A 21,036-nucleotide genomic window follows, 5' to 3' on the forward strand; every position below is an offset into this window, starting at 1 on the left:
CTGGGATGGAGAGGTCTCATGTTGTTATGCTAGTCAGCACCACACAGCTGTGTATGTGAGCCATCGTAGACAGCCAGTGAAGGAGAGTCCCTGCAGGTGTAGACAGGTCGGGCAATGGACCTCGAAGAGATGAGAATGAAATTTTGGTTCAGATTGACCTTGGTCAACCTGGATCAAACTTCAAGGAGTCTGATGCCACGTGGTTTATTGCCAGTATATTTAAACACAGTATAATTTGGAAAAAAGATTCCTAGTGTAATATAATCCCTGGTGCATGAAGAGAGTAAATATATCAAAGCTCAACTCAGGGTACATGTCATTGCTTCCAACAAGATGGGTTCTGGAGATGGGTTACCTGTATTAGCTTAAGAGCCTAAGAAAGAAAGGATCTGGGCTGGTCTCAGTCATACATACAGGATAGATGTTATTTGGGCTATTAGCCACCTCTAGTCATGGTTGAGGGAACTTGGGGGGAGCCCCTGGCTGTATAGATGATATAAAGGCCATTTAGACTATTAGGTATCTCCGGTCCTGGTTGTCCTGGTTTTGGGAGCTTGGAGGAGTCTCTGGCTGTAAAGGTCATTTGGGATCTGAGCCACCCCTGGTTCAGAAGCTTGGTATGGCCTGGCACATCAGATAACACAGATCACCAGGCTATTCATCACCTTCGGTTCCCAGCTTTCTACACAGCTGTGTGGTGCTGACTAGCATAACAACATGAGACCTCTCCATCCCAGCTATCAGGATGGAAAACCTCCTGACCCACAGGCTATATGCTCTTCCCTCAGAAAGGACAATCCTGAGTGCTTAACATTCTTGGTTTTCCTGGAAATGTGTGGGAGACTTGTGCTCTCAACAAGCCAGCCTAAGAGGACACTTTACTGCAGCATCCTGAGACCCCATATGAGGATCCTTTATACCCCCAACAGAGCTTCAGCTTAAAATTATGAGGACACAACAATAGCCTGCTTTGACCTAAGAGTACATTAGGAAGCCCCTTCACACAGATGATCGCTTCTTTCTGGAGACTTAATTGTACCCTCTTCACTTCCGTATTTGACAGATATTTTAGAGAAGTATCAAAATTGGCTGTTTTTTTTTTTTTTTTAAAGCAAGACTATGTTGTACTGCATCATCATTTTTAAGATCATGTGATGATGACAGGGTAGATCAAGACTCTGATCTTGGTTGTACCACTTGTCAGTGAGCTAGTTTGCAAAAAAGAATTGATGCTGTGGGTGCCACATGTCTTTCTGTTAGCAGTGTCCTATGTACACGGTACAGAACTGTTGCGAAGGTCTGTGACTTACCGTAAGTCTTGCACTTAGTGTACCTCTGATTACATGTAACAACCCAAGAAGCACTGAGTGTTATTTATTGCAGGCACCGGAGACTTGCCTACCCTGTGCAGTTCCCTGGGGTTAATGCCAGCACCACATATATCACAAAAGGGCTGAGAGTTAAGGGGAGGAAGGGCTTCTCTGCAATGAACTATGAAGATATTTAGTTTATAAGAGGGAAGGACACAGAGCAATAAACACAGCCTCATATGCCCTCCTCACTTAAGAATCCCCCTTTGAGTGTTTACTGGTATGCACTGTGGCTGTGGTAAATCCTTGCAATTGATGCTACCCCATTCAACAACATGAGCAAGCAGCCCCTGTAGTGACAGCATGAATAAATCTAAAAAGATTCGTGCTGAATAAAGGAAGGGAGATAGAGGGAAAAAAAATATATGTGCTGATTACCTCAGTCTTACGATGTACACAACCCATAAAGCTAGTCTGTAGAAATCAGGTTAGTGGTACCTATGATCCAACAGAAAGTGAGACTGTGAGGGGGCAAGCAGGAATCGTGCAGGGGGCAGGTGACCGTGAGAGTGCACTGGTGGGGGACATGTGCAGTTGTCCAAGCTCATCAAACTATATTCTGAAGATCATGCACCTTCTGATATCTTACCATGCCTCCCTGAAAAAAAAAATAACTTAAAAGAAATAAAAGACTTCACAAACAAGGTGACCCCTTGAATTTGGTCTGGGGAGTGGGGAGGGGGATGAATCACAATTCAACCAAAGGGGCAGAGTGGGCAAAGGTGCGGAGGCAGGAAGTCCCTGGAATGGCTGTCACCAGGCTGATAGATAGGAGGGTATGGCTGCTTGCTCTTTCATGAGTGGCAGGAAGGGCAGCCCCCTGGGCAGGGACACCCTTAGCTGTTCATGAAGTCACCTTCTTTAAGGACATTTTATTGATATCATATTCACAAATTGGCGGTTTTGTTTTTTTTTAAAATGAGAAATTCCCATAAATGAAAATTTTATTTTAGGAAATATAATAGTTATTATAACTTTATCTTAATTTTATTGTTAAAGCTCTCAGTTTTTCCCTGCCATTTTTACTATCTATCTGAAGGACGGTTTCTCTTAGTTAATATTACTCTCAGATTTAGGGATTAGAATTATTTATAGCTAGGTACACATGCAAGTGCTGTTGACCTCCTTCGCACCCCACCCCCACCCCATATCTGTTCAGCATCCAAGGATTCAATCAAAATACTTCCTGCACAAACAACAGCAAAATGCACTGGCAGGCAGACTGCTTGCTTGCTGTGTGCAAGGTCCTGAATTCAGTCTCGAGTTTTACAAAGAACTGTGAAACTCAGATAAAAATCTGAACCAAGATCAGAGTCTTGATCTTGCCAGGGATTGAACTCTGGGTTGTCAGCAAGCACCGTTGCTTGCTGTGCCTTCTTACTGGCCCTCCAAAGTTCTTGTTGTTTGGTTTTGGTTTTTGTTTGTTTGTTTTTTTACATATAGTTAGTATACTCATTTGGCTATTATGAATTATCATTTTCCAGAGGAAAGTAAGACTTACTCATGTTCTCCAAGACATTTTTTTTTCATTAGAAAAGTTGTTTATAAATGCACTGCTCAAAGTGCCATGCACACGAGCAGCCTATCAAAATGATCCATTTCTTATTCCTTTTAGTGAGGTAATTTCTTTGTGAACATACTCCCTGGTACCCTCCCTCCTGTTGAGGATATAGGTAAACAGGAGAAAAGACAAAAGCTGTCCTCAGTCCAGTGCCTGGCTCCTAGGCACCATCTATGTACTGTTTTACAACTTTTGGATTGCTGTGATAAAATACCCTGACAAAGCAAATTAAGGGGAAAAGTTCCTTCTAGTTCACAGTTGAAGACTACAGCCAATCCTGGCAAAGTAAGACAACAGGGGCTTGAAGCAGTGGTTACACTGTAACACCGTAACAGTGGTTACACTGTAGCAGAAGAAGCAGGAACTCCTGTTACAGCCTGGCTCTCTTTCTAGGTTTATACAATCCAGGATCCCAGTTAGGGAATGGTGCCACCCACTGTGGTCAGGGCTTCCTACCTCCATAAATATAATCAAGATAACCTTCTCCAGCTGTGTCCAGAGACTAACCTAACCTGGATAGTCTCTCACAGGTGTGACCAGAGAGTTACCTTTCAATGATGCTAGATCTTGTCAAGTTGATAGTACTAACCCTCAATTACAGCAATTGATAGTTCCTATCTCATCTCAATTTCTCCCTTGGCTTCTCATCCTCTCCTTTTTTTTTCTTTCTTTTTTCCCATTTTCCTCTCTTAAGACTTTGTAGCATGGGCTACGGTCTTCCAGTGAGCAGGGCCCACAAAGCTAGAAATAAACCTTTGGATGACTTGTCTTGATCATCAGCCTTTGATGACTTAACTGTTCTGTTTGCTCACACCACAGAAAATCCGAAGGAACAAATCCCAAGGGGGATGTTGTCCCCGTGTAAAGAGACGAGGAGGGGGCATATACATTAAGAGGAGGGCACAGTAGCGAGTTCAGGGGGAGACAGTGACACAGACAATGCTTTTGCCTGAAGAAGGTATAGAAGTGTAACATTTTTAAAACCCCCTATCCAAAATGAACAGATCAGAGTTTTAGAACTTGTGGGTCTAAAATCTTGAAACTTTGTGTGGACCCTACCCCCTTAAGAGCACTAGAAACACAAAGGCATTTTTTGAACAGTGTGGTGGAGTAGGCGTGGCCGCACGCCTCTTAAGCCACCACATTACTCTTATTTCCTCCACATTTGACATCTGTTTCATCAGTAGCCACTTGCACTGATAATTAATGGTGATGAACACAGTTCTTAAGACAGTAAACCAGGGAAGGGTTTGGGGATGTAATTATCCCTCCGCTATTTAACTAGCAACATATTCAGAACCAAATGAATTAACACCGTAATCCCTTCTCCTGTCTCTTTGATTTAGCCGCGTGGAAAATGATGCTGTAATCTGCCCTTCTACTCAGACACTAATTAAGGAAGTTACTCTTCCCTGTCTTTCATTATGTTGGAAACAAAGCAAAGCTGCTACTGGACACACCTTTAAAAACTACAGTGTGCTTAATTAATCTTCGGTGGTGGACGTGAGATGTGCCTGGCTTAGAAAGACTGGCTTGGCCTTGGAGTGGTGGTGGTAGAGGGGTCTTCTTTTCCAGGTCCTTGTGGGTTTAAGGAAGACTAAGTCGAGAGAAGGGTTATATACTGCTGTGAAGTAGCTTGAGGTTTTCTGCCTGGCTTCCTGCCTATTTGAAGATGACTACAGTTAATCATGTTGACTCAAATAGATGAAAATTTCCTTCATTGGGAGAGAGGAAATCAGGAGCTCTGTAAATGTTTTAGGAGATAAAAAATGTGCTCAAATTTGATTGTTACAGTTGCACACTTGTACCAAAATCATAATACACATCTCACAAGTGTGTATCATTTGCATTAGTACAAATTTAAGAAGCAAAAAGAAAACATTTAAAACAAGCTTTTTTTGTTTTGTTTTGTTTTTAAAAAGTACCTTTCTCAAGGCCAGCTTGGCCCACAAATTAAGTTCCACGAAAGCCAGGGTTGTTACACAAACCAAAGGAAACCAAACCAAAAAACCCAAACAACAACAAAAGCCTACCTGTCATTTCCTGAGGCAGTTACTTTTTAATAGACAAAGTTCTGAATGTATGTCCCTGCACCATGTGCATAACTGGTACCAGAAGAAGGCATTGGGTCCACTGGAGCTGGAGTTCCAGATGGTGATGAGCAATGGTGTAGTTGCTGGGAATTGAACCCCGGGTCCTCTGGAAGAGCAGCCAGCGCTCCTAACCACCGAACCATCCCTCCAGCCCCAGAAGTTAATTTTACGAGACATTTGATAGTCTCACGCTTTTTTCCAGTTTGACTTCTAAGCAGCTCCTGGGGATTTAATGTTTTGACCTCTAAGTTAAGAAGATCCAAGCCCATTTTAAAAGGAAACGTAGAACAATTACAGCATTTAGCCGGGGCTTTTCTTGTGCCCCAGGAAATTTGTCACCAATCTCTCTGCCAGACATGGTTTGGGGGACAGTCCTCCAGGAGCTGTAGATTACCTTTGTCAAGATTGGCACGTGGACCCCAGTGGTCCGGATGGTGGGAACTTACATGGCCTGCTGCATGCTTTGAAGCCTTTCTAATCACTCAGAACGTTTGGATTTTTAAAATCCACCTCACTTAAAAAGATCACATTTTCCAATGATCCGAAGCTAACTGACTCTAAACGCCAGTTTTAAAGTTCTAGAAAGGACCGTGTAAAGGATGGAAGTTAATTTCCATAAGAAGACCACTAGAGGGCACAAGAGATCTTGGAAAGAAAAGGGTACTTCTCCCGTCCCCTGCAAGAGGATGAAAAAGAAACATATAGTTGGCAACAACTTTTACATTGCCCTGTCCTATGTTGAGACACTGTTCTTGATAAAAGCATGATGTGACAAAGCAAGCTGTATTCTTTAGAACTAAATTGGATTCTTCATTTTTTTTTTTGAAATACACGACAATAAAATGTATTTGTGACATTTAAAGTAGCAACTTCTTTTAATAGTATATTTTTAAGTCTAACTGGAGAGTGCAGCCTCTTTAGATAAAGAAGCTTTGAGGCCAGCAGAAGGGTCTGGGACGTTTCCTGGACATGCAGGCTGCCTTTGTGCTGTTTTCGCCGAGCTGGGGTAATATTTCCCACCTGAGGATTTTGCACAGTGACCTGGCTAGCAGCATGTGTTACACACATCTCTCTGCCTCAAGGGAAGCCAGCCTGTGCCTTCCCTCTAGAATGCTGATTATACAGAGAGGACAAGATGTTGCAGCCATGAAGCAATCTGCGAAACTGTCACCAAGAGGCTTGACCGGGTTGCTAGGAAGAGTTCTTGGGCTCTAGGGTGCCACCATGTACCTCCTGGCGAGGTGACATAGTGAAAGATGAATACGTTTGTCTTCCGGAAAGCTGGTTAGAGCCACCACACAGGGCATTCTTAGTTTTGCCACGCCCTAAGTTTGAAAGATACACAAATTGCCAAGTGAGTATCTTTGCCAGCCTATTGGTTATAAGGCTTGAATTCAGCTCCATTTGTGTGTGTGTGTGTGGGGGGTCTGGCATGTTTTTCAGGGTCTGATGGACACTTGAGTGCCCAAGAAGAGAACAAGTCTGTCTGGGCTAGACCTTCTGTTCTCCTAAAAGTAAAGTATTTTATAGTTGATAGCGCTGACCAGCACACGAATTCTCCACCCAAGCAGCACTCTGAATGAACATACAAAGGAATGGCTGCTTTTCAGGACTCTGTTTCTAGTCTTCTTTGTGCTGATGGAGTTATTAACCCTGGATTGGTCATCACCATGGGGATGGGATACACCCTGCAAATGGCAGGATGCGCCCAGTAAACTTGCCACCCTCGCTCACAGTGAGATGGGGCTGTCCTCTCGTCTGACCCCATAGGCAGTGCCCACAGCTTTAGAGTGCTGGCTCTTGGAGATTTTGCTGCATGGATGGTTCTCCTTAGCCGAGGTGTTCTTTCTGTGAGGCAGGCCTTTGTCATATGCCATTTGAGACTTTGAGGCTGATGTCATCCATTATCATTAGCGCTAAGGATGATGCAAGATCTTAAATTATCGATTACCCCAAGGAATGCATTTAGTATGTTGAGCAAGTTCCTCTATCCATTTTGGAGACGGGCTTAAGGGACAGTGTTCAGAACTCCAAGCTTTGGATGTTTGCTTCTTGTGTTTTTCCCAGGAGAGTTGGTATTAAGGTCCGATTTTGGACAGCTTTGTTATGTGCAGTGGAAGGTTCATGGCTAGGCTCAGGGCTCGCTGTCTCTCCAGATCTTTATTCCTGATTTTAATATTGAGTATTATTTGTTTTAGTTTAAGATTATGAATATGTGTTTCTTCACCATATGAAACATTTACAAACACACACACATATACACACTCATGAAAACTCGGAGCCACAATTTTATTAAGTACATATATAAATCTACACTATATAATGATCAAATCTATGTACATCAATGTAGTTAACATCACCGTCTCAAATTATTTTTTTTTCTTCTGTTTTGTTTTTGAGACAGGAATTCATTATGTAGCATTGGCTGTCCTGTAACTCACTATGTAGACCAGGGTGGCTTTGAACTCGTGGAAATCTGTCTGCTGTCCCCATATGCTACCCTGTGCTGGGCTTAAAGTCATACACTACCATACTCAGTCTCAAACTTTAAAAAAAAAAAATGGTTTCATTTATTCTTTGAGAATTTCACATAATCTATTTCGATCATATCCATTTCTCTCCTGCAACTCTTACCCAACTCTTGTATTCTCTCTCCCTTTCTCTCTCTCTCTCTCTCCCTCCCTCCCTCCCTCCCCCTCTCCCCTTTCAGCCTAGTTGTTCTAGTTTATGTTGGCTGACTACTCCTGGGTGTGAGGCTTTCCCCAGGAGTCTCACTCATTGAAGAAAACTGATACTGCCCCCCACCCTGCCCACCCCCCCAGCTGCAGTTGAGTGAAGCTAGCTCCTCAGCTAGGGGAGGGACTTTGTGCCCACTTTCTCTCTCCCATGGCTGGGCTTTTTGTCCTGCAAACCTTGTGTAGGTCTTACGCATGCCCTTACAATCTTCATGAGTTGATATATGTACATTTGTTCTGTGTCTGAAAATCGCTGCTCCCTTGAAGTCACCTCTCACTTCTGGCTTTTACAGTCTTTTTGACAGCACTTCCACAGAGATCCCTGAGCCTCGAGGGAAGAGATAGAACACAGATATTCCATTTGGGGCAGAGCCTTCTGATGTCAGCTATTCTCTGTACACTGACCAGTTGTGTTTCTGGGCTAACTGCCGTCGACTGCAAGGAGCGTCTCTGAGGAGGGTTGAGCTGTGCACTGAATCAGGCTCTGGGTTCAGACTCCTGGCCTAGAGGAATACTTTGTATTCACTGTGTATGTAGCTTTCTTACATTGATAGCTGTCTTAATCCACTTGCCTTAGTTAATACTCTATTGCTGTGAAGAGTCACCACGACCATGGCAGTTCTTATAAAGGAAAACATTTAGCTGGGGGCTTGCTTCTCGTTTCAGAGGCTTAGTCCATTACCATCATGGCGTGTAGCGTGGTGGCAGGCGTGGCAGTCATGGAGCTGGTGAGGAACTGAGAGCTACAGGCAGAGACAGCAGCACTGAGCATAGCAGGAGCTTTTTGAAATTTCCATGCCAGTTTTAAACTTCCAATCACCCAGTGACACATCTACTCCAACCAGGCCACACCTCCCTAATCCTCCTCAAGTAGTGCCACTCCCTGGTGACTAAGATCCAAATCTATGAATCTATGGGGACATTCTTATTCAAACCACCATGCCACTTAAAAAATGATTAGAAAATTAAATTATTTTTTTCCAGTCATGAAAAATAACATATGAATATGCATTGGTAGAACCTTAACTTTTGGTAAAATGCTCTAAAATGGAACTAGAGGCTACTTTCTTTCTTTAAAAATGTTATTTTATTTTATTTTTTCGGAACAGTATCATCCAGGATTCTTTTTACAGGAAAAAAAGCCTCTTGTAGACAGAAGCCTTTTTTTGCAGGTTAAGAGGGAAGTGAATAGAGTGTTCTAGGTTCTTTCTTTGCTGAGGGTGTGAGGCCTCACACAGAGAACAAACACTTGCTGAGAGGCTGCCATGGTGCAGGGAGCAGGCTACAACATATCCTTGCTGCCACCTCACTGCAAGCTCCCAGGGTTCTCACCCCACTCCTTTCTTAACTGAGAAAACTAAGTCTTGACAGTGAAGTACCTTTGCAGGCTTCTCAGCAGGCAGAAGGAGAAGGAGAAGGGTTTTGCATTGAGCTACGTCCTCAGTAGCAGCTCTTCCTGGGAATCTGCAAGTCATGTTGACCAGGGTTCATCTTCTAGCTGTTATGTATGCCTTTCCCTTTGCTACTTGACTGTTTGGTATTTGGTATAGGTCTCTTCTTAGCTCTGAGGTCTGAGCCGCTGCGGTTTTTTGTTTGTTTTATTTTTGTTTTTGTTTTGAGTCGGGAGTCTCACTGTGTATTCCTGGCTGAACTAGGGCTCACTATGTAGTCCAGGCTGCCCTTGAACTCACAGAGCTCAGCTTGCCTTTACCTCCTGAGTGCTAAGATGAAAGGTGTACATCACCATACTCAGTTGATGTTTTTGTTTTGTAGCCCAGGTGGTGATGGGGATTGTGCATGCCAGGCAAGTGGCCCATTCATATCCCCAGTTCATCTGTGAGGTTTGATACTGTCTTTGTTTTTTAAAGTATATTAGTTTCATCAAGATACTTGAAATGTATGTTTGTGTATGTGTGTGTACATATGTATATATACACACAGGCACACACTATGTATGTATGTATGTATGTATGTATGTATGTATGTATGTATATGCCTGACTAAATTATTCCAGCAGTTGAGCCTGTGTTGCTAGAGGTCTGGGGTCTGGGTGAAGATTTCCTTCAGACTCCAAATTTATGGGAGTCAGCTATGACTGACTGGAGGTTGTTGTCTCGGGGCTGGGAGGAGTTGTGACCTGTCTGGTTGGATGATGAACTTTGGTCACTGAGCCAAGGACACATCTCTCAAGTGATTTTGCATCTTGCTACTGGTTTTCAGAAAGAGCGTCACAAAGAATGCCATTTTAAAGGGCATTGTGAGCTTCAGAGCTGGGGAAGATAGGCTTTTGTCAGCTAGGGCTTGTCGCCAGGTTCTGCTGCAGCCCTGTGGTCTCAGGCAGGGGATCTCGCCATCCCTGGTAGCATCGCTTTTCTCCATCTGAACAGGAAGGGGCACTGCCCGCCTCCTGCGATTGCCAGGAGAAGCACAGCAGCAAAGATGGAGTAAGGCCCTGAGCCTTAGACACATCCAGATCCCTCAGTAGATGGGGCTAGTATTAGCCTCACAAAAAACACACCAGGGGCTGGAGAGATGTGGCTCAGCGGTTAAGAGCACTGACTGCTCTTCCAGAGGTCCTGAGTTCAATTCCCAGCAACTACATGGTGGCTCACAACCATCTGTAATGGGATCTGACGCCCTCTTGTGGTGTGTCTGAAAACAGCTATAGTATACTTGTACATAAAATAAATAAATCTTTAAAAAAAAAAAAAAGAACACACTAGACGATAAAACAGGATAGTAAAGATTACTACCATGGTAAGTAATGAATGAGAAATGTAGAGAAAATAAAGGTTTATAGTTAAGTCAGAAAGAACACACTGGGGGAAATTGTGTGAAGTTGGGATTTTTTTTTTTTTTTTTTTTTTGTATCAGGAACACAGTTTTGTATCATAGTCAGGAAAAATAAAAGTCAGGTAAATGTTCTCAAAGGTATGCTGAAAAGAAGAAAGGAGTGGAATCCAAGATCACATCACTGTGTGATAGCAAACCTAGCTCCTGCTTCCTTAAGTAGGGTCAAGGGTAATTCATTGTAAAATGTCCTGAGAATGGAAGTCAAGGTGAAAGTCTCCAGAATGGTGAGCAGGCCTTCATTACCTTCATAGCACGTCTCCCTCCTAGAAAGTGTAGAGCTGTCTCAGAATAGAAGCTATTAAAAAGAGCATGTAGGGCCCGTGAGATGGTTCAGCAGTCACTGCCAAGCCTGGTGACCAGAGTTCTAACCCTGGAACCCATATTATGGAAAGACTGACTCCTGCAAGCTATCTTCTGACACACACACACATGCACACACATGCACACACACATGCATGCATACATATGTGCACACACACATACACTCTGGATGTTTAAAAAATTAAAAAGCAGGGCAGGGACTGTGGGATGATGTCACAAAAGTAACGATCCTTAGAACACCTTTGCCAACTGCTGTCCTTAACTGCCCTTTGGTTCCTAGCAGATGCTGCCCTGCCTCCCATTCTCCAGCCATGCTGACCCCTCTGCCCATATTATCCCCCGCCCCTCCTCTCCTGGTCACTGTCAGACACTTCATCCCAGGGAACATAGTGTTATTTGAGATATTTGACGCCACTGAAGTTTATCAGTCAGCTCATTTCATGAGAACGTTGCTGTATCTTTGGCACTTAGAACAGGGGTGGAGCACAGTAGGTGCTCCGTGGAAGGGATGCAGTGGGTGGAGCAAACCCTAAACTGAAGGCTTTCTGTTTCACAGGGTAGAAGACCATGATGATCTCATGCCAATATTTATGCACTACGACAACACTCTGAAGGAAATTTATGGTGAATACTTCTTGGCCGAACTGATCGAGGCCCAAGATAAAGACCATCATGCTGTGGTGTGTGAGGTTGGTGACAGATCTTCCTGGGGACAGAGTGAAAGAAAAGAGAGGAATGAGTCATGCTCCCCTGGCTTGCTGAGCACCCGTGGAGCTGATGTGCCCAGCTGTTGATTTTAAAACAAAAATCCTGATGGTTCGATTTTACCAAATGAAGACTCAGGAGGCAGACACTAGGGTGAAAGCCTGCTAGCTCAGAGAGGCAGAGAAAGCACCCAGCTGACCTTCGTCTTCAATGGACATCCCAGAAGGAAGAAACCAGTAACCCTTCCAACTGAATGTCCCTCCTTTCTACTTCCTGTGCATCTCTCTAGCCTCCTGACTCCCTCTCACACTCCACGTTTTTTTTTTTTTTTCCTGTGTTCACTTCCTGTCAGTGGGTTGCCTGCTCCATCTCGTGACCTATGGTTGACTTTATTTAATCTCGTTTACAAAAAAGTATCTCTGATTAAAGGTATGTGCTAGGACTGAGCCACACCACAGTTTTCCCAGTATATGCTCTCAGGGCTCACAGTATGGTTAGATGTCCTGCCCTCCTGCACACCCTTCCAGGAAATGCCAAGCCAGCTCCTGTATCCTTCCCAGAGTTAACCCCTTGTGAGGTTATCCAAAGTGACCAGACTACCGTGGACTCTTGTCTTTAGAAATATGACTAGAGATGGGGGAAAGGATAAGATCCCACAGAGACGAATATGGGAGATTTCTGGATATCCCGTGATGTTAAACTCTGCTGCCAGGAAGACTTTGTCTGACTTAGAAAGTGACTTTATTTTACCTTTTGAAGTTGTTTTGATGCAATTTCACACTCACAGTAAAGCTTACAAGTATAAATTCCCTAGGTAGCAGAGGTTTTTCCTTATTTTATCATTCTCTTGATTACTTTCGGCAATGTCTGTCTTTCTGTCTGTCTGTCTGTCATTCATCTCCCTCTTATCCTTTCTCTGTCTCCATTATCCATGGACATGTCTATATATTTATTTAGAATCCTGTGAAAGTAAGTTGCTGGTGTAATGCCTCACTCATGCCAAATACCTAAGTGTTTCCCCTGCAAAGCTTGTAACTAGAGTGTGATGGTCCAAGTCTAGCCATCCCAGTGGCTCATCTGTAGACCTCAGGCAGGTTTCACTGACAGCCCCAATGGTGTCTTGTATGGAAAAGCCCAGGCCACTTGTTGTATTCAGTGTCCTGCCTCTTTAATCCTTAAATCAGAAACAGCTCCCTAACCCTTCATTACTTTTCCCAAACAGGAATGTCTTCAACCAATACAGGAGAGTTCTATTGTAGAGAGTTTCTCAATTTGTATTTGGCCAATATTCACTCATGATTTGATCCATGTTATATATGATTAAATTTAGTTGAATTAGTGCTAAATACAAAAATTAAAAACATGTACATAACACTTGTAGTTTCTAGTTTTTCTAAGGAAGTGAGAGTAGTAGGTCTACTCTCACTTTGTTCTTTGGGGACCAAAAGAGGGAGCCCATATTGTTTTGATTTGGAACTGGGAAACCCAAGGACCTCATTCCTCAAGCGACAGAGGAGGGAGAGGATTAAGCCAGCTAGCCTTAGGGTGTTCAGCCCAACCGGAGGCCCCAGGTAGCTAGTGTAAGCACACCCAAGAGTCTTATAACCCCCCTCTTCATTGTCTACTCACTCTGGAGACGTTCACACTGATACACCTCCCTCATCTGCACGCCTCGGCTACCTGCCTACCAGAGGAGGCCCCTCCTTGATTTGCCTGGTGGGATTCTGATAGCTGGGAATAAATGCATAGAGGTAGGTGCTTGATGTCGGATCTGTAGAAACAGGTCTTCCAGACCACAGCAGAATCACCTGCTACTTTGTACCACTGAACTTGACACTTCAGTAATCTTAAGAGTTGAAACTGATATTCATGGGGTCTGCTTTGCTGTAGGGAGCATTTGATTTTAGTTGAGGCTTTGGGCCATTGTAGTCTATGCTGGTTTGATTATTTTTTATCAAGTCGACACAGACTGGAATTACTTGGGAAGAAGGAAACTTAATTAAGGAATTATCTTCATAGATTGGCCTGTGGACATGTCTGTTGGGGCATTTTCTTGATTGGTGATTGATGGGAGAGGGCCCATCCCAGGTGGTCCTGGATTCTCTAAAAAGCAAGGTTAGGAAGAAGGCAATCCAGTGAGCATCATTCATTCCTCCATGGTCTCTGCTTCTTTTCTCTGTGTTGCTGCACGAGGGACTTGCATTTTATATTAAGGAAAAGGAGAACCTTCCCGTTGGTCCTGGAATGCTATCATTCACATCTAGGGTGGATCTTCTACCCACTATAACTGCACAGCTCAACTTCCACAGTGAGGGCTGGTGTGCCAGGGGGAGAAATGATGGAGAAGAGCCTGAGTGAATTTTTGGGCTTGTTATTTACATATACTATAGCATGGGTTGGTGAGATAGCTTGAAGGATAAGGTCACTTGCCCTGTAAGTCCAGTGACCTGAGTTTAATCCTGGGAAGTCATGAAAAGATCACTCTTTGAGCTCTGTATGTTCGTTTTGGCAAATGCGTCCCACATCACACACACACACACACGTAATATTTACTACAGTAAATTTAAAAATGTAAAACCTCTTTAAAAATAATAATTAGCAAACATGAATTCAGTAGCACCCTTGGATCCACACCCATCCTGTTCATTATTAGAATAATAATTATGTTTTTTTTTTAAACTTTTCAAATGGATATTTAAATTTCATCTTAAAAAGATTTCTGTGCCAGTGGATTGAAAAGCATTAAAAGATTGGAATTTGCAATTTTGGTTCTGGGTGATATTTTTAGGGATTCATTCTTCACACTCTCATTTCTTATTTGATGAAACTTGTGTGGTGTCTTAAAGAATATTACTTTTCTTGAAACTTGAAATCAAATATTCTCTGTAATAAGAGGAGCAGTTTGAGGCTTGCTTTCACATCAGGCTTCACAGAGTTGGTGACTATGAGATTCTCCTGGGAGGCATTCAGACTCTGTGCCAACTTCATGCCACCGTCATCCTTCTTACAGCGATGAAGAGACAAATACTCTAAATTAGATGTGGCCAAAGGGCTTGATTGACACCTCCCCTCCCCCGCCCCCAGAAAAAGATACAGAAATCATCAGTTGGTGCAGGTGCATGCAGAGAAGTCCTTCCAAATCTTAAGATGCCAGTTTTATTAGGTATTTTGGACATATAATTCAAAAGCACAGTGAAACTTGGCATGTTGGTGCACATCTGTAATCCTTGTTACCCAGAACCAAGGCAGGAGGATCCCAAGTACAAACCCAATCTAGGGAGGCTACTTTGTTTCAAAAGCAAAACAAAATACAACAACAACAACAAAAACTGCAGCGAGATAATTTTACTCCTCGTAGGTGGTGGTAGCAATAACAACAGCAATACTACTACTACTACTACTACTACTACTACTACTACCAACAACAACAATAACAATAATAGTAAATAATGAAGGTTTTGGTTTGGAATTTAAGGACATATGGAGGTGACAAGAGTTGTCTATCTATCTATCTATCTATCTATCTATCTATCTATCTATCTATCTGAAGAGTTATTACTCTCATAGACAGTCAAACAGACAGCAACATGGTGGGGGCTCTGAGTAGAGTTCAGGTCCATGGTAAAGAATATGGAGTCCCTTCTTTTAGGGTTTAGAATTGGGAGGAGTGGAGAAGACATTGAAAAATTCCTCTTTTTGATCTGAAGTTGACTATTTTGCTGGAGTAGCCAGGGAGTGATAAGGTAAAGAGTGTCAGGTAAGTGGAGTCCACAGAGGGGGGAAGGAGAATCTACAGAAATGAGTTACTTTATTTGTGGAAACCCAAATACTCAGTTTCTGGACCTGTCAAAGCCAAAAGGATGTGCCCCAGCTAACAAATGGCCAGAGCTAAGAAGGAAACACATTTCTGCCCGGGCTTTTACACAAATATCCATGGTGGTATTATTTATAATATCCCACAGATGAAAACCACCCAACTGTATATCTACTGATGAATGGCTGAAAAGGAATAGTATAGTGATAATGGAATATTATTAGGAAATAAAAGGGAATAGAGTAGTGATACTTGTCACAACACATTTGAAAACGTTCTGGAAAGAAGCCAGGCACAGGGACCACATACTATATAATAACATATATCTGAAAGCTCAGAATAGGCAAGTCTTGTGTAGAGAGAAAGAAGTTAGGGGTAGGGGGTGTTCTTGGTTTTTCTTTGAGGCAGTGTGGATAAAATCTATGGCATTACATAATGGTTATACAATTTTATGATATACTAAAAGCCACTGAGTTGTATATTTATGAAAAGTTAGCTTTTAGTAAATGAATTATATCAATTTTTAAAATCCTGGTGTCCAAGGTAAACTTGGGCCAATCAAATCGATCTTTTGAGGGAGGTCCCCAGTTTTTTTGTTTGCTTGTTTGCTTTAGTAAGTATGTTATACCTTATATTAAATAGACTCTGAGGCTGGAGAGATGGCTCAGCCATTAAAGGCTAAGTTCACAAGCAAAACAGCCACATAGGATCATTGTCTAAGCTGGACACTCCAAGCCCTGGGTATAAGCCATTCTCCTGCCTCAGTTTACCAAGTAGTTCAGAGTATAGGTGTGTGCTGTCACTCTCTGAATCATTAAGTGTTTAAAGCTCCCCACATGATTCTGGTATGTGGTCTGGTTGCTGGCTCTCTTCAGCCACTCAGCAGTGAAACACTCTAGGGAAGGGTGGGATGAAGTGAGACACCTGTGGGTATGTATCCCTGAAAACGGGAGCCAGCCCTAAAACTTAGGATCTGAGACAGTACACTGAAGATTTTAGTTTAATTTGTTTTATATATTTAAATTTTTTACTGGCCCTTCAAAGACTTGCTTTCACATGTTCTCAGTTAGCTCTAGGCTAATGACAAAAGGAAGGGTCAGGAAGCATTTGGGCATAAGCAGCACCATTTTGAAAAATAGGGTTTTTACTTCACCACTGAAACCTACAGGGAACAGATAACACAGTGGCTGACTCAGGACTTTGGCTCTTCCTTTCCAGTTGGTGTCCTGTTCAATACAGCCATGGTTTGTAGAAGTCTTTTAGTTGTCTGGTTTTATTTAAGATGCTAGCGCCATCCCAGATGACTTGAGGAAGTGATCTTCAGCAGCCACAGTGAGCTCTGCCTTGTTCTCTTTCTTGGTCTATTTCTTGAACTTGGGAACATCCATGTGTGAACTTCGAAGCAAACAAAGCCACAGGTTGGCAATGGCAGTGCTGAGCCTGTTGGAGTCCCGGAGGAGGTGAGGGAGTCTAGCCCAGTCTCCCCCAAAGCCTGCACTGCCTCAGACACCAGAAGCTTTATGTCCCATTGAGAGGAGATCACAGATTTCAGTCAAGGGCAAGGGAAGAGGTAGGGCCTGAGTACAGGAGCCTGGCTGGGGATCAGTGTGAGCAGAGCATCTTGTATCTGAAGCCTTCTGGGGGTCAAGTTAAATGGTCCTACCCTCCACACACATTGTAGACTTAGATTTTTTTTTTTCCAAAACATCCTTTAGGGTTTTTAAAGTTTTCAACCTCCCTTCTAACCCACTGACCAGAGGTAGAGAAAAAGAAGGTTAAAAGGAAAAGGATGTTGTGGACCTGTTTAGAAATAGTTCCTTGGGGCGATTCGGCTCTTCACTCTCTGGATATCAGCAGTCCAGTTCAGTAGCAAACACCAAACATGAACCAGTAGTGTTGGCACAATCCAGCAGAAACGGCAAGGCTCCTCCAAATCGGCAGAAGTCAGTTGAAGCAGCCAGAAAAAGCTGGAATACCAGGAGAAGATCTTTGACACATTTCTCTCTACAAAGTGAAGACCAGCGAAGACCAGCAAAGCCCACTGAAACACTGCACAGTGTAGCAATGCAAGCACATCCTCTCATTGTTTGTGGGGCTCCATTTACATTCTTTCTAAACATCACGTGCCCTCTCAGGTGTCTGTCTTCAGCAAAACATCACATGCCCTCTCACAAAACAGTTTGCAGAAAGCATCACATGACACAACTGAATTGTTAGAGAAACCAGAAATTTCTACTTCCGCACACCTGCCATTCTGGAGTTGTCTCTTTAGGGGTCTCTGAGCAAAGGTTTGTTGGAGCCAACTTGGTTTAGCTTCAGAGAGCTAGTTGTGAAATCCTCAGGAAACTTGCAAGCTATTTGCTGAACATAGCCATTATCGAAACCTTATAAAGGCTGGGGATGTAGGTCAGTGGGTAGTGTTCCTGCCATATAAACCCAACATGGTGGCACACACCTGTAATTCTAGCACTTAAGAGACAAAGATGGGAGGATCAAAAGTTCAAGGTCACCCACAGCCATATAGCCAATTCAAGGCTATAGACTACATGTGACCCTGTCTCCAAAGACAAAAAAAAAGGGGGGGGGCACTGGTATAAAATTACCGTGTAAGGAATTATAGTAAATAATGTTTAAATGCTGTAATTGGATTTCTTTTAGTGTTATGTAGCTCTTGGGGATGTTTGTCTGTGGTCTTATCTAGTAGACATAGTATATAATAGCCTGGCACTGCATTATTTCTTCCCTACTTCCCATTTGATGACATTGGTTGGCAACTTGAAACTACCATGATGACAGTATTTTACCATTGGCAAGCACTACATATCTGGGCATTTCTTCCCAAAACTGAATCAGCGTTTGCCAACATATACCATGTATTAGGGCAGCCACAACTACTGACCAGACGTAGCAGGACAAAGTGCATCAAGTGTGCCTCTTCCCAATCCAGTACAGGATGGTTTCAGGCTGTTCACGTAGAATGCTTGAGAGCATGGCTTGAGTTAGGAGGAAGATCACTGACTTGTTAAAGAATTGTTGGCTGTGAGGACTTTCTTTGTTCTCTCTGCTACTTTGGACGAGTTTTGAGCTGTGGCTTTGCTGCAGGATCCGTGTCATAACTGTACTTTGACATCTGGTGTTTACTTCAAGCTGAGATTTCAAGGAAGGGCGGTTGGAGGCCAAGGCGGCTCCTAGAGACAGATGGGCAGAGCGTCTGTTTTGGCATCATCCAGGACACGGGCAGCAGTGGTCCGAGAAAGCACCACTGACCTGCAGGCGGGAGAGAGCCTGCCAGGTTAGCCATGCACTTGGCACCAAGAGAAGGGGCTCAAAGCCAGTAACGGTCACAACGAGGACAAAACCCCTCATTGTGAAATATGGTCACTAGAAAGGGATGCCTGACTAGGGCTTTGGGGGTGGAGTTATGAATGTTAAAGAGCTCATGTATAGGAGAGTTAGACCTATTTGTGAAGACAAGACAAGCTCCTAGATGGTTTTCCAGTGACCTAAACCTTCTCTGTGTCATCATGAAGATTCACAGGACAGACAAGAAAAGAAAAGCCTCGAGTTTTGTCTGCCAGTGTGAGGAGGCTTGGACCGCAAGAAACACCTCTGTCCGCTGAACAATAACAGCAGCCAATGCCTTCGCACACTGTAAAGGGACATGCACACCAACATGCCCATGGCCGTCCCGCAAACTGATAATTCAGAACGGTCTATCTCAAGGCAGTCATTTGAAGAAAAACCAAAGAACAGAAGAGATATGTCCGCCATCCGTTCTTGCTCTGCCGCCGTCTCTGATGGTGGGCTTTTGTAAGTTGTTACAGGCCTCGCCGAGAGATGGTACTATAACAGGTTGTGGAATTGGAAGATGCTAAATCTTTGTTCCTAATGGCAAAACATGTTTTTCTCATTTTCATCAGAATGTGTGATCCATGCCATTTGAAATCAAATCCCCAACACAATGAGCCATTAGTGTAATAGCTCATTACTAACAGCGGTCTTATAAATAATACATTCTTATCATGCACATGCAGCTCGCCATGAAGCCAGCAAAAGGTATTTCAGGCCATGCAAGTTTCGCTGCGCCAGCACGGCTGTAGATGAGAAGGACATCTCCATGTGAACCAAGATGGATGCCAATTTTCCCTGCCGGGAGTGAGGCTGGCCGTCTCTTTCTGCACATATGGTAGATGGATTGGTTAATCAGCGTCTGCTGAGTCTTGGGCCTGAAATTATAGAGAAGCCAGACAAGTGCAGCTACACAGCCTTTGTTCAGGAGTACAAACAAGACAAACAATTACTTGTTATTTGGGGAAAAAATTAAAATGTTTGTTTTGGACTTTCATTAAAGTGTCAATGGCTTTATAAAGCAGCTGTGTAAATCAGCCTTTTATAGCAAGTATCATTTGGGGAGGGGTCCGGGAAAGGAAAGAATATGCAAGGAAAATTCATTTCTAAAAAGACTGCTTGAAAATCAAAAGCATCTCCCATTTGTTTTTCAAGCACACAAAGGTGTCTTGGAGAAAGAATGTCTTTTTCCGTACCATCCAAACACTATTGCCGCTCCCTTCCCTGACTCAGGATGTTAAAGCAGCTGCCATTTGTGTGGAGGTGGTAACTTCTCGAGAATGAGTGATGCAGAGTACCAGTGAGCCCACTTCCTGAATAGAATGGCTGGGTCAGTCAGTCAGTCACTCAGCTTCCTGAGAGCCTGTGTTCCTCATCAAAAAATGTCAAAAATCTGGGTTGAAGAGATGGCTCAGAGGTTAAGAACACTCACTGACTGCTCTTCCAGAGCTCCTGAGTTTATTTCCCAGCAACCACATGGTGGCTCCCATCTATAATGGGGTCTGATGCTCTCTTCTGGCACATAGATCATATATGTATATATATATATATATGTATATGTATATATATATATATATATATCATACAAAATAAATAAATCTTTTTTAAAAATGTCAACGATCAGAGAGTAAAATCGCAGTGAGCATTGCATGAACTTCAGTACCTGGTGCTGATGTCTCAGTGTGCTGAGCGTTTGTTTGGTTTATAGATCAGGGCAGACTTCATTGAGCTGTTTCCCACCAAACCACCTTTCTTCACTTCTCCTCTCAGACCAGTCAAGTACTCAGTAAGTGAACTCAAGAGATAGTGAAGAGTTTCTCTCTGTTAAGGAGCCCTGAATGTGTGACTGCTCTCTAAGTTGGAGTTCATCTGATGGGTTCAGGGACGACCCCCTTCACTAAGAGCTGTCCGTGATGTGTAGGAAGGGCAGGGGGAGAAAGGCACCCAAGGTCAGGGCTTATGGATGAGTAAAAAGAAAAGCAAGCAAACAAGCGCCCCCCCCCTCTCACACACACACACACATAGTCGAGGGAGTGGAATAGGTGGGCGAGGGTTGGGGGTGGTGAAGAGTCACTCAGAAAGAGGTCACATGTAGCATTTCAGTGGTGACTCCTTAAGAATGCTCTGACCAGTGCCCCAAGTTTCTTCCCAACTGTTAAGACCATCCACAGTGGTCACTTGTTGGATGTGCCTTTGAGCGTGTTGTGTATCCCATGCATGGTACCAGACACCAGAA

General features: G+C 43.3%; 1 protein-coding gene across 2 annotated transcripts in view; it reads left to right on the forward strand.

The window, feature by feature from the left end:
• The window catches only part of Cfap61 (cilia and flagella associated protein 61), a 260,144-nt gene that overhangs the window by 16,987 nt on the left and 222,121 nt on the right, over positions 1-21,036 (forward strand). For both annotated transcript variants that reach the window (XM_021156892.2, XM_021156893.2), the window contains exon 7: positions 11,490-11,622. In XM_021156892.2, the coding sequence (XP_021012551.1) occupies positions 11,490-11,622 (133 nt within the window). The remainder of the gene's footprint in view (positions 1-11,489; positions 11,623-21,036) is intronic.

Source organism: Mus caroli, chromosome 2 (assembly GCF_900094665.2).
Source record: "Mus caroli chromosome 2, CAROLI_EIJ_v1.1, whole genome shotgun sequence".
Taxonomy (NCBI): domain Eukaryota; kingdom Metazoa; phylum Chordata; class Mammalia; order Rodentia; family Muridae; genus Mus; species Mus caroli.